Source organism: Prinia subflava, chromosome Z (assembly GCF_021018805.1).
Source record: "Prinia subflava isolate CZ2003 ecotype Zambia chromosome Z, Cam_Psub_1.2, whole genome shotgun sequence".
Lineage (NCBI taxonomy): Eukaryota > Metazoa > Chordata > Aves > Passeriformes > Cisticolidae > Prinia > Prinia subflava.
In genome coordinates, this window is record NC_086283.1 from 24,754,205 (window position 1) to 24,769,013 (window position 14,809).

Sequence of the window (14,809 nt, forward strand, 5' to 3'; positions counted from 1 at the left end):
TTCCAAGCAATTACTGTCCAAATCTAGACAGGATGAGCTAATTTTAGGCAGACTTGTTAAAGAATTATTGCAGTATTATTAGCCAACTATTTTAATCTTGAGATGTAAATTAGGTTACATCTGAAAGCCTAACCTGTAATGCTAACCTGTGATTATTATACAATGTAAATAAAACTCTTCTACAGAAATATTAACAACTAGTTTCTGTAATTTCTGTGATCTAATGTTCTACCTATGAGCCTGTATAGAGGTATAACAAATATGTACACAATTTTAATTAGCAAACATAGGCTCTTAATCCACAGAAGAGGCATCTCCGTTATTAATCAAGACTCTATATCTCAAAAAAGATTTATAGCTGTTTGATGTAGTTGCTGCAAATTTCAGATACAAAAGGATTTTCCAAATTTTAAACATGCAGGTTAAAACATTGGCCTCAAAGCTAGTTTCAGAAATTACTTAAAGTAACAAGAATGTGCTTAAATTCTCCTCCTTCCCCCGGTTTTGATTATGACCACTATGTAAGGACAAATTTGGAATTTGTGGAAGAAAAATAATATTCATAATTTCCTTTTTTAAAAAAATATTTATCTCCACCTTTTTTAGGTACAAAGACCATGCAGAGCACTTTCTGAAACTCATATATTACCCTCATAGCATCGATGTGCCTTGTTCAAACCCATGAGTACAAAAGGTCAGCTACAAAAACATATTCAAAACAAATTCACCATTCAACAGTGTACATGGGCTTGAAACGGAGAGATTTTATGCATACAGACATAACATTGTAGGAACAAGGGTACATCTAAACAGCTGTGACTTCTAATGTATTCAGCTGAATAAACTAATGTGGATGAACTGCAGCATGCAAGACTTGTTCTATTTTTGAAGCACAATTATCTCTTTCATAAAACAAATCCAGATTAATTTAAACAAAGTTTCCAGGGTATACCTTAGAAAAGGGCTCTCCAGACTATCTCTGCATCCAACAAAAACAACTATGCAACAGAGCAGCAAGCAGTTGACAGCTCATGACCCAAAATATTTTTATTCACTCAGTTCTATGGTGTTTTGGGGTTGGTTGGTATTGTTTATTTTAGTTTTCATACAATCACATGGAGACAAGAGTCTTACATAATTTCAAAGGACATCCAGCATCTAAATTTGTACATGTCTTTCTAAGAAGAAATACAAAATAATGTGTGGAGACTTGTAAGAACGGGTGTGAAGAACAACAGATTCAACAAGCATGAATCTGACTCTTTGCTCTTGAAGCATCCTCCCAAAATGTTAGATCAGATAGATGTTACACGAAAGAGTATTTAAAATTCTTTCTCTGAACTAGGAAGAAAATAGAAAGTGAATAGTCGTTTAAAATCATTACGAAAAGAAACAGACAAGTAAACCAACCTTCTTGGTTGTTTGGAGTAGGTCTTTTACCATGTTTGCTACATTGCTACTTGACTTCCTGACAGACAGCATAATTCATAAGTTTTACAAATGAAGGCAAAGACCTTGAGCATGATTCATGTATTCCAAGAACGGCTGGGATAATGGAAGCATTTTTCTGAACGTGACACACAACTTCTCATAGCTCTGTTCTATACCTGTCATCCTCTATAGAACACAATGCCTTGTTAAAACTGCACAGTCAACAAAGAGGATATAATAAATTTTAAAATACTTGCAATACCTAAAAGTAGACATTTGACATGCCTGGTGTGGCTATAAGCAGTTATTTCCTCTACCTGATTTTCAATATATAATGAGTAGTTCTCCACATAACACACTTATGTGCAGCTCACCACCTGAAGCTCTTCTGCAGAAAAGATTTTTACTATTTCTCTTCCACATGTGTTCTTATGTATAGTCAGAAACATGTGAATGAGGCATTAAAAACTGCAAATTCCACACTATAAAAATTCCACAGAGTACCACCGTTACAATTCTAGTCCTAAACACTAACTTGGCTGCGTATGATTCCACATGAATAAAGACAAGCAGATTATATTAATCCTATATGGGTTTTAGCTTATATCTAAACAACTATGACCAAAAAAAAATTGTAATGTGAGTTTTTTTGTTTCTTTGTGGAGACTGGGGATTTTTGTTTTATTTGTTGCTAAATACATCACCTTTTTAAGCTACAGTTTAACAGTTCCAGAGGGCTGAGCACCCTCTCCCTGTTGCAGAAAGTGACATTCAGGAGCTCGGTTTGGCAGAAGTTCCAAAGCAAGTCAGCAATAACACCTGGCAATAAGGCACTGATCCCCTGAATTCCAGCCCGTGACATTCACCAAGAGGGAAAGAGTACTCCCAGAGCGACCACAAATTACGTCTTTGTCACTGGCTTTGCTGCAGTTCAGCATTTATCTCCACACACCACTAAGAACCTGTCTTTGTAAGACAAAGTGAAACTGCAACAGTGCTTAAGCTCTGTGTTAACAGCAATATACAAAGAGCAAAACTCAAGCATTGCATCATATACCTTGCAACAAAATCTTAAAGTATTTGGAATGTAGCTTCTGTTGCAGGGGCTGTAACATTAAGATTCAGAAATAATTCTGCCATTCACACCCAGAACAGATGGGAAATGCTCTGGATGCCCAACTGACTTCCCAACAAAACCACAGTAAGTTCATCTGTCTTGTTTGGACACTTACCAAAGGCATTATTTACATTTATTAACTTAGGTCTACAAAGCACTATAATTAACTCAATAGTAATGAATGTAAACCATATTGATTTTTTTTAAAACTTTAAGTACAGTATATCACAATTAAGCATACTACCAAAGAAGAAAGTTAATTCACTTTCTAATTAATTCTATTGTTCTGATCAATAGAAATCGTTAAACAAGAAGTACAGCAGTACCATTTTAACCAGACATTTAAAAAGTTAGGAAACAAAAGTTAAAAGAAGTTAAAACTACAGTAACATGTAGGGAGAATTCAGAACAAGCTGCTCTAAATGTAGATGTTAAAACCACCATCAACACACACACTTGGTCTGGAGAGGATTGAACATTATAGTGGTAAGAACAAGGTGGATGTGAAATGAATATTAACACTGCAGGAGGAAGATAGAGGACCTGCCTAACTTTCTGCAACCTCTGGGAAGCAGTGGCTTGCAGTTCAGAGAGAGGTGCCAGAGGTTAATTAGTTGCTATTACAAAGTAGGTTGAATCAGAATTTTCTTTCTAACTGCGTGTTGATTATTTCAAGTACAGCATAGCTTTTTCCTACAGACTGTAACCAAATGTGCTTTTCTCATGACTCCAAGTTAATCCTCCAAGTACTTCCAACTGATATTTTTGTAGTGATGAAATATGGAGTGTTCATTATATGGATATTAACACGGTTTAACTTTACAGCAAATACTGACAGATTTCACGGGCTGGAGTTACAACATGATCCACAGAGGCAAACTGCTTTCTAAACCACTTAGCAAACATTAACCTGTTAAAACTGTTCAGAGACGTCCAGGTGACCCATGATAAGCAAAGATCCATGAAAATCGTGACAAATTTTATTCTCAACTAGAATATTCAAATCATGGAGTTGCCATTTTGTAGAACTTAATGGCACAAATGAAATGAACCAATATTCTTTTATGATGATTTGTTCAGAAGTAGTCGAGTTTATTCTGACGCAACAGAAACAAGGCAACTAAGAACATTATTAAGGATTTGTTAATTTCCAACAGTAATCCATTCATCTGTTTCTCAGACTATTGCAGATACTCTCTGAAAACAAAGTAAGGAGATCAGCCTACAGCTACAAATATTTTAGAGTACATGTTCTCCAATTTATTTAAAATGCAGTCTTTACATAACTCAGTAAAAGCTTTGCCAAAGCCAGATTGGCCATAGAGTGAGTTCTTAATTTGGTGAAGCTCAACAGCTCATTTTTGAAAGGACTATAACCTTATTTTCTGTCAAATTACTGTTCAATGAACCGCGATCACAAGTGTTTGGTCACTGGTAAAATGACTTCGGATGCAATGACCCCTGGCATGTGCCAGGACTCTGGTATTTATCAGGTAACAAGGACAGCTATTTCAATTTCATATTAGGTTATTCTTATTGCAGGCCAAATCTCTGATTTTATGACCTACTAAATTAAAAAGGGGTACATTCCAGGGCTATCCTATGCGTGCACCTATGCATGTAATTTGCTAATGAACCTATTAATTAAAATTATTTACTATACTGCTGTCTTCCCATTATGTATAGATGTTCCAACTTCTTGAGTAATGAATTTAGGAATTCCCCAACAAAGTACCTAGCCACGTTGGAGCTCAGTAAGCAGAGCTGATATGGCAGCCTTGTATTAAAGAAAGCTTAATTTTTTTAAGAAATTCAAATATTAATATAATGTAGATTAAAAAATTATGCAATCGTGGTATTTCACATTTCCATTCCATATCTTCTACTCACATAATTTCAGAAAATCCTTTATTCAGGCAAAGAAGTTACTTTTATATTTGTCCTCCACTAAAATAACATCTCTTCCTTTTATTACTATTTTTTATCAAGAATTTCTAATTTAATTCTTTTATGGTATCAGCAACCAAGTAAATCTAATCAGTTTCATGAAATGATCAATGATTTCTTACTACAAAAAAGTTTCTATAGGAAATGCAAGTTCATGTTTTGAAACAGATGCATGATTCCAGCTAGCAAAGAAAGAGAAAAGGTCATTTTTGTTCCAATAGGCTGACATAGCAAGTTAACTCCTCTCCACAGACCAACAAGCAGGGGCAAACTTCAGTTCTTTCTTTGAGGCACACAGGAACTGACAGCGCTGCTGCTCAAGAGCCAAATGTACCATGAACACAAGAACAACACTGGAAGGCAGGACCTAAATTGCTTTGCATGGATCACCTCTGTGACACACACAGTGCATTAGGAGTGGGAACCATGCCTTTGTTTTCCTTTATCATTATGGCCAGTTGTCCTACGCTATCAGCTTCAGATGTCACTGTTTTTACTGGACAGTTTAAAGACCATATTATTATTAGATGAACTTGAGGCTGCCACTGAAACTAAAAACACCTGTAAAAGCCTGTATTTGCCAGGCTACTGAATTTCTTCAAAATGCTGTTTAATTCTGTTCACTTGAAAGGGGCCACTGCAACCAGAAGTTTACAAGGCCTCTGCCTCAAGTGAATTATTATTGCACTGTAATGCAATAATATTGTGAATTCAGTGTCCTAAAACATCTATGGCAGCTAGTGCAGAATACTACTCACTTCAGACTATGTTCTGATGTTAATATTTTAATATTTCACTTTTTAGACCTGAGCTTTTTCATATATTTGAAGGACAGCAGTGACAGCAGAACATCTAAAAATATTTTCTTAGTAACTCCATACTGAGCTCTTCTAAATCTCCACTCCAGGAGAAAGGCACAAGGTAAAACTTACTGTTTTTTAAATTAAAAAGCAAACAGATATGCCATTTTCCACCTTTCTTCTAAACTGAGTGTGTTCTGTAAAAGCAGAACATAAAAACAGGCTCCATATAATAGACCAAAGCAGTGAGAAGTGGGTCTTTAATTTTACAAGGCTCTGGGCACTGGAAGGAGGAGATGAGGACACAGGATTTGCAAATCCCCAAAATCAGCAGAGAAAGATGAAGGTTGTTTGTGGGTGCACGCTGACGGGCAGAGACAGGCAGTGCACCATCTTTACCTGCTGTTTTGACACAGTTACAGCCCAAGATGTTCACTGCAGTGACCAGCTGAAGAAGGTGAAAGTCAGCACAGAAGCAATGTAGCCTGAGCAGCTCTGCCAGCCCCATCACCAAAGGCAGCAAGACTACAAGGGGAACAACAACCACAACCTCACCTGAAGGACAAGAGACCATGACGTGCTTAACCACAGTCAGGCTCCAGGTAACCAACTGAAGATATTTCTAGAAGCAAAGTTTTGGAGACTAGTACTTAAATGTCAAGTCTTAGTCTTTCCATTCTTTTGTCCCTCTTTTTTCCCTTTTTTTTTTTTTTTTTTTTTGTTTGTTTGTTTGTTTGTTTTGTGGGATTTTTTTTTGTTTGTTTTTTAGGTGGTTTTTTTTGGTTTAATACAGTCAAGTGTCTTTGGATTTCAACATGAAATCACCACATTGTGCCCAGACACACAAGCCCACACCATCAGAAATTATATGAGCTCCTACAAACACTCTGGTGATTCAAGACATTGTCATTGCTCCCAGCACCAGTGGATCTCAATGGCAAGTAGGAGAACACAGAAACAAAGAGACTCTCAACATCACTTAAATGTTTTTGTATCGCTTTCTAGTAAGGCCACACCATGACCAAAGACAGCAGAAGATCAGTTGCCACAAAGCTAGCAGAAGAGGACTGAGCAACATCAACTGTTTTGGTATGATTTCCCAGGAATATGCACACAGAAAATATTTTCTTCAAAATTCTTTTTTAAACAACTAAACAATCACAGGTCTCAAGCTGTTTTCAGCATAATTACAGCCCGCTGGTTAATTCAAATTTGTTTTCCACAGAAACAAAGCAATATTTGGCTCAGTCAGTGCTATAAAGCTTTTGTTCCTAACAGCATTTAATCTCTCTGGGAGCCTTAGTATCACATCCACATTTATCTGTTTGACAAAGGGTTTGCATTCATTGAGTCATTTGTAGCTTAAATTTGCAGACTTGTATTGTTTAATGACACTAAATTAGAAACAGTTCGCTGATGACGTTTTGCCAAAGTTGGTGTTTGTCTATTGATTTCTACTATTGGAAACAGAAAAAAGCAAAGGAAATACACATTTTGTAGCTTTTCTACATAAGGAGAACTATTTTATGCCCTTAATGTTGAAAAAGGTAAAATAGAACAGTCAGAGGTTTCACAGCTTAGGCTGGTCTAACACTGCACTTATTTTCTGCTCTTTATATTTCATCTTAAGGACTCAAGAGTTAAATAAGAATTTTGAGTAGGCAGCTTAATACTTCCTGTGTATTACAAAACACTTACAAAAACCATTCTGCACGCACCAGCAGATTACAGTTGTACCTCATGTGTCCTTAGTTTTCACACACAGGAATTAGTTAACAGAATTGCTCCTTAGAGACAAATATAAGTCTAAGGAGGCACCTGCACATTCAACATTTGGTCATAGAACATACAACCATTGTGTTCCTATAACCGAAATACAAACTGCTCCTTTCGAGAGTGTTAGATGGTCAGAATAATTCTGTATACCTTAAAAGTCAGTAAGATTCTAACATAAGGCTTTGGTTTGTAGGTGAGGTTGTGGTTCTGCTTCCACAGCAGAACCACATTCCTCTTGCTCTGTCACTTCTCACAGATGTTTTAGCATTCTTTTACTGCAGTTTGCTGGAGAAGATGTAGAAGGGCATTAACTACTTTCAATTCTAAAATATTTCTCTCCTATGTGATAAAGCATTTAGATCTATGCATGACAGATAAGAGGAGCATGTGACTTGTTCATCCCATGAAAAAACATATTTTTTCAATTTAGACATTGATACAATCTTAGTCACTGCCGGACAGAATATTACAATACTATAGCAATAATATAGATGTGCACTTCCACTTTAGTGTGATAGCTACATATTATTACACTACAATTCCCATTATATTACCATTTAGAACAAGCAACCACTATTTTAAAACACAAATATTCACCATGCACTTTTTGGAAATGCATAGGTACTCCCATCCAAATGTCAACAGAAAATACCACTTAACACTAGAAAAGCCAGTGAGTAGAATGTGACTGGAGAGCAAGGTTTTTTTCACAGTAACAAAGAAATAATGGCAAAAAAAAAACAAACTGGCAGAACTGACATGCTGGTAGAACAGGCTGAGTAACATATCCTAGATAATTCAATAAAGATACTTTACTATGTCAAAACACAATGTCAGTATTGCAACATCCTGCTGTATAAAGAGAAGTGTGTAATTCTGGGGACCTGTAAGCCACACCATCTCCTATAATGTCTCCCCAGAAAAAAAAAAGTAGCCCCAGGAGACTTCATTACAAACAAGTCGGAGGTTTTTTCTCATTTTTCTCAGTTTATAACAGATAAACTAAGAATGATCTATTGAAATACCTATTACATAAAGAGCAGAAGAAAGATCAACAGGCATAAAGGAGAACTCTATACTCAAAATTTCTGGGATTAAAAGCAGTCTCCTACTAGTATGATACAAGCCCCTTCTAGTCCCCAGTCATCCAATTCATCTGTTTGCATGTATTATCAGATAATTTTAAAAAACATTTGAGGTGAGCCGCGTATTGACTTTCAACATGCTGAAATCTGAAATATCAAGGAAGCAATGTCATAAAATGGAAATGGTGCCAAAGACAAGTGAGCGTGAATATCATGTAGTCTGTCAAAAGCTAAGGAGCCCAACAAAAGGTTTCATTTACCAAAAATGACCATTGAAGGCAGCAGACACACATAGGGTGGTCTCACCAAAGAGAACTGATACAGGAGGTGTAAAGAATTACACACACATCTTTTCCCATTTAAGTATATATCACTGAATAGCATAAATTCAAAGAGCTCCTTGTACAGCAAAGCAGATAGTTGGAAGAAGACACAAAAACATTAATCTATATAACTAATATAAGCAGCTAAAACTAATGCTGCTTACTCCAGCGTATTAAGAATTTATTCCACTTTTCTGCATAGTAACTGATTTCCATGAGAGCAAAGCATTTCCTATCAGACAAATTTCATAACCATGTGACTCCAGACAGACTGTGTTGCAAGCCCTTTGATAGCAATATATTTGGAATACCACATCTATTTATTTCTCCTAACATTAGCCAATTATTTATGAAAACACGCACAAAGGATAGTTTCCATTTAATATCAACATACTATTCCATTTGAATGGATAGAAGGCTCTAAGATTACAGGTGGATTATTCTGAATTAAGGATTATTTTATTTTACTTATCTTCAAAATTGGCATGAAGGTGACTAAAACCACGTAAGTCAACATTTAACTGTCTAAAAAGCAGCTAAGAATATTCTTGCATGACACAACTTTAACAGAACAGTCCTTCGTAAAGGGTTTTTGCAAATAGTGCTTTTTGCATTACTGAATTCTTTGTAGATGTTCATCATAGCACTTTAATCTCCTGAGTTTCCACTAATATCTCTTCCATTTGTATTAATGGAAGATTTGCACAATTTTTTTTAAATGACATTACTGGTGTGAATAAGAAATAATTCTCTTACTTCTCCATTATGAGATGTCGTGCCCCATGAACAATAATTGGGACTCATGTTCCTTTATGCCTCAAAGCTGTTAAATACAATTCAGAACTGTTCCTCACCCTCACTGTAGTTGTCCTTTAATTCTTAACCTCTGCTTGTGTCAGTCACTTTTTTTGTTTTTAAACATTTGGCAGTCATGTTAAAAAACAGCTAAGATGCCACAAGACAACACTTTTTCAAGTGTTATTCACTGTGTTATTCACTTTCCTCTAATTTGCTTGCTGAAACTGTCCACATAATATATGAAATCACATAGGTCTCTCTCCACATAGTTAACACAACCACAAATATGAATATGATTTGACTAGTGGCGCATAAACTTGCTGTAACAGCTTTCACAATGTTTGACAAACGGCATCTATACTCTAAATCCCAGCAAAACAAGTGCCATGAAAGAAAATGCAGGCTGACAAAGGCGTGTGCATGTACCAGAGCCGCACATTCCTAACTCGTGCACTAAGCCAGCTGCACTACACCTACATATACTGGCACATGCCAGTGTTCCAATTCTAATAGTGCCTAATTTTCCCTGAGCAATGTCACTGGATCTCTCCAGCTTGCGGGAAAGTTCAAGTTACTCCAGATCAATTTCACCAGAAGTCAGAGAATGTGTGCCTTCCCTATGAGCAGGACCCTTCACCCTCTGTAGAATGTCAAGAGTTACCTCTTGCAGTCACGATGTCTTGAAAATATCCCTAATAAATAACTGGTGGTATACCAATTCACCAGCCAAGAGGCAGCAAGTCTCTGCTGCTCCTTCCCGTTGCCAGGAAAGGGGTACCAGATCCTGCAAACCAAGCAGACATCTCAGTGACAGAACCACAACCTCACCTACAAACTCATCACACCTCAACTTCTGCAGGTCCTTCATTTCAGGTACTACACAGCCATAAGATCTCCACGGCACAGAACTCTCCAAGATGAGCTCCTCATGCTGATTTTCCCCCATCAGCAACTACCACAAACTCCCCAAGCAGAGACTGAGCTAAGCCTGCACAGCTGCAGGACAGCCAACATTTTGCAGTGGCACTTTGTACATAGGTGCTTCATCCAAGAAGCCAAATCTGCTCACAACCACAAATCTCAGCATTTTGAGACAGGGAAACTAAGGCAGAGTTCAGCTATCATGTACGTAGACCAAAAAACTGTAATAAAATCTATGTGCCCTGATCATCAGTTTAATCTCTAGATAAGTTGCTTGTAAATCATAAGCAGGTGCTTTAAAAGCAGATGAAGCTTTTAAAGCTAAGGCCAGCTTTACCAGAGCAACCTGAAAAACTGGAATTTCATTTTAAATACATGGAAAAAAAACCACTTTTAAGACCTTCCTATTTTGCATTCCAAACTACACTAAACCCCCTATTTTGTAAGATTGAGATGTCAAGTATTAAAGGGATTAAAAGCTCATGCATACCTTTGTAGACCCTAGATCTAAAATATTTAGTAACAAAGTGTTTATCTGTGAATTCTGGAGTTTTATGGCCATTTATTTTACATCAATATGTGTTCCATTTCACACATCACTTATTCCTCAATCCTTTACTCAAAACATAAGCCCTTTGCCAGTCTGCAGAATACTACTTATGACAGAAAACTTATAAATACAAATATGAAAAACATCAGGTAATATAAAACAGTATCAAATCAACTGTTATCTCTGCAATGAAGGTAATTAATCCCATCACCTATTCCACTGGTCAACCTAAATTACAAGGGATTTTTTAATTAGTTGATTTATATTGCCTAACCAAATAGGTGCCATTTTCTAATCTTTCTCATTCTTTATAATAAAATATATGAATCATTTTAGCGTTAGATATACGAGTCCTCCTAACGTCGGGTCTGTGTGCCAATAAAGAAATGTCTTCATAAACATTGAGATACATTGACTCATTATCAAGAGATGATTAAGGCTGCTGATCACATATTTCTCATGCTCCAGATAAACCCAGCATCATATAGTTTAAACATAACTAAACCTGTTCATACTTTCAACACACTGATAAAATCAGCCACACGATCCCCATCACAAAGGCTCCAGCATTCTCAGGGCTAAGATTAGCACTTTAAAGGCAGCGCACAAAAGAAATGCTCCGTTTCAGCAGCAGAGAGATCAGGCTGGGCTAGTTATGATTTTTCTTGCATTTCAGACTACTACAGTTTAAAAACAACAGCATAAGATAAAACACTAATGGCACTGTTTCCCTGAAATAAGTTAAAAGGTCTCACAACTCTTATCATCATGATACTTTCCTTATATTTAAGTCACCTCTTTTTAACAACTCAGAATAGGTAGCAATTCATTGGAAATAGCTTCTCATCTGGTAGCCTTAAGTATATTTGATGCTTCCCATAAAAAGACTGAAGCACATCCACGTGTTGTAATAAGATTAATTAATCTTAAATGTGAGTGCACCTAGCACAGGTTTTGTACAGCCAGGTTTGTTCCCTCAGCCTTTCTGCCTGAGAACAATAGTGACCATGCACATGGCGCTGGATTCTTTCAGCCCCACCATAACAATGCTATGCTCCATAACAACAAAAAAATATACATTTAGATGACCTGTGCACCTCTCTTACAGCATGTACGTACTGTAGCTGAAGCAAAAGCCGATCTGCAAGCAGACAATACAAGCTTAAAAGTATTAATATTGTAGGCATTCGGCTGGAATATTATTGGAAAGTAGTAGCCTTTACAGCAATTTCCAGATAGAAAAGTCACTTACACTGCTACCTGTGCATTTTAGGCAGGAAGAATTTAGTACCTGGAGCTTAGTAGTTTTATTTCAGAGAAGGAAAAAAAAAGCCACCTGTATATGCTAACACTCACAGCACAGAACTCACAGCAACAAAAGGTGAACAAAAGCTGCACCAGGATTTGGCAAGACAAAGGCAAATTGTGAAGCTCCTTTACACTGACAACCTGTATTACTATGTAAGTATTCAGATATGAATGATTCAAATTTATGTTTTAAGCTTTCATTGTAACTTTTTATGAAGATATTCAATTTGTATTAAGGCTAAGACTTTAGAGAATAAAACAAAGCAGGATGATTTTGTCTCTACAAGAACTCACACGAACAAAAGTGCAGTACAATACAGCAGGTGATTTCAAGCTCAATTTCCAAATGAAATAGTTAGGAAGAGGAAATGTTCACATAAACACTATACAGAAAGCCTGCCAGCCTCAAAGCTTAACTTGTCATTTCAAGATCAGCTCTACAAATTAACACCACCACAAACTTTTCAAATGAATATACACAATATCATTATGAACAGGGCTTAATCTGCACAATTTCTCTACGTTTCAACAGAAAGGGAAAGACTTGACACGACATCCATCATGAAACATCCAGGATAAAATCAGGGTGGGGGGTCTACATAGCAAACAAGATAAAATTCTGGGTGCCAATGTTATTTAATATGTAACAGGGTATTTTGCCACAGGGTAGTCTCACGAAAAGAATTCCCACCTTATTATCCTCATTTCTCTCACTTACATGTATGCTGGAGAAAGTGGCGATGACCTGGATGTTTTAAGCACAGGAACTGGGAATTTCCAGATAGCAGGAGAGCTCGTTTTCCATTTCAATGGCATGTTGTCACCACGGTACTACAATAACAGTAAACAGCGTTTCCATAACAGACTACCAACTAGGACTTCCATTCCACACACTACTGACACAGCAGTGGCTGCTGCTAAGAACAAGGAAATGATTCTGCCAATGCCCTTAAACCGATGCTTCCAATCTGTAAAACAGGGCTGTAAGGCATCTCCTTTTAAATCCTGCTGTCCCCTAAAGCAGTATGATGATTCTATCCTTCTAACTCAACAATAGTGCCACCTCGTTAGAGAAGCACTGACTGCAGTATATGTTAAGAAAAAAAAGGAAAGACTGCACTCTGCACACCAGCATAATGCAGCTTTATTTAATAAAAGCAGCTAATTTTTAAAGAACTGTTTCTGATACTATTGTTCTACCTTAACAGGGACACTGCAGCACTGTACTATAGTCTCTTCCTATTAACCTCATTTCTGACCAAGGGAAGCAGAAAAAAAAATGGGTTTCATATGAAAATGAAACAACATACCTACTCAGAATACACTTGTCATCCTCTGAACATTCTTCTTTTGAGCTGCAACAATACAAATGGGATATAAATCTCAGCATAGCCTTAGGCCACGGCTAATAGAGATCAGTGACTAAATTCAGCAGCCTGTTTTCCTCCTGTGCAAGCTCTGACCAAACAATACAAGAATGCCATTATGGAAAAAGCCCATTGTAAAAATCAGTCCTTCTAATCCATAGCTAGGAAGACAAAATAAAGCAGAAATTGCTGCAGGTTTCTGCATGCTCTTCTAATAGCTTCTGGTTCAGGATGCTCTCATTTTCCTATTCTCATTTCCAAGGAGGAAGAGCAAAATCTCATGCATTTTACAACATGATATGCGAACACAAATATCACTCTGTCTTCTGCAGTAGAGAAGCAGAGACTAGCAGGCTGCTAATAGCAGTCTTTGTAGGAACGCTATCAACAATCTAATTCTCAACGCCCCCCCAGCAGCTCCCAAATTGCCTCCAGAACTGACGAAGCAGATGGTCACGCAGGTCCCCATCAGGGACCACTCCGCAACTCAGGGCTCTGCTTGGTGACCTCCCGGGGCTGACGACAGCGGGGAGCAGGGAAGGCAAGCTATTAAAAAGGGAATGGGGAATTTAATAGCATCTTATGCAGAAGCAGAGCGGGTTTCTAGGCAAAAGAAGGCAGAGACTCAGCTATATTGATTACCTTACAGAAAAAAAAATACATCACATCTAATTTATTGCCACAGCAGACCAAACCAGCACTAAGATATTTAGTCCACAGATTTCAGAATAGTCTCTGTACAGCATGACAATTTTTCTATTCATCAGGACATCTTAATCCTCTCATTAAAAAGCCAACACCCTGTCACACTACTTAAGAATAAGGAATTGAACCAGGAGATATTTCTATAAATTTATTCATTCTAGTAACATTTAACAACACTCTGATAGGTTTTTTGCAATAGTGAAACATCTTAAGTTTCACTGTTACACAATGTTTTTCACAATATTAAATTCAATTTTGGGATGAAATCACCAGGGAATAATTACTGCTCCTCATCAGCATTACTGAAAATGTTTGCCCAAAACAGTTTTGAAGCTGTTACCAAAACCAAAGGCAAGAAATGAAAATAACACAGGACAACTTCACTCAAAACCAGATGCACCCCTTGGACAAACAATTGAGGGCCTCTCTCCCGCTTCTCTGAAGTTCTAAATTACGAATGAGCAGCATTAACTGAGGCAACAAATTTCACAGGAACTGAGAAATTTGCTGTGCTACTGAGACACTGAACAGACACCTCTGTGTATGACAACAGTGTTTATATGCTGTGACTATTAAAAAACACAAGTCCTGCAAAAACATCTATGCGGTTTTAGCACAGATATACTTTCAGCAAAAGAATTCAAGTATTTACATGCCAACAGGCACTCCTGGCTATACACT

At 37.1% G+C, this 14,809-nt stretch overlaps 1 protein-coding gene across 7 annotated transcripts in view; it reads right to left on the reverse strand.

Annotated features, from left to right (window-relative positions):
- The window catches only part of KLHL13 (kelch like family member 13), an 81,931-nt gene that overhangs the window by 24,908 nt on the left and 42,214 nt on the right, over positions 1 to 14,809 (reverse strand). Inside the window, exons 1-2 of one of the 7 annotated variants that reach the window (XM_063422229.1) lie at positions 13,367 to 13,389; positions 12,775 to 12,887 (exon numbers count right to left, since the gene is read on the reverse strand). The exons of the other annotated variants lie outside the window; for them this stretch is intronic. Of the exons in view, the coding sequence (XP_063278299.1) occupies positions 12,775 to 12,872 (98 nt within the window). The 5' untranslated portion in view covers positions 12,873 to 12,887; positions 13,367 to 13,389. Of the gene's footprint in view, positions 1 to 12,774; positions 12,888 to 13,366; positions 13,390 to 14,809 lie in introns of those variants that run through there. 7 annotated transcript variants of the gene reach the window in all.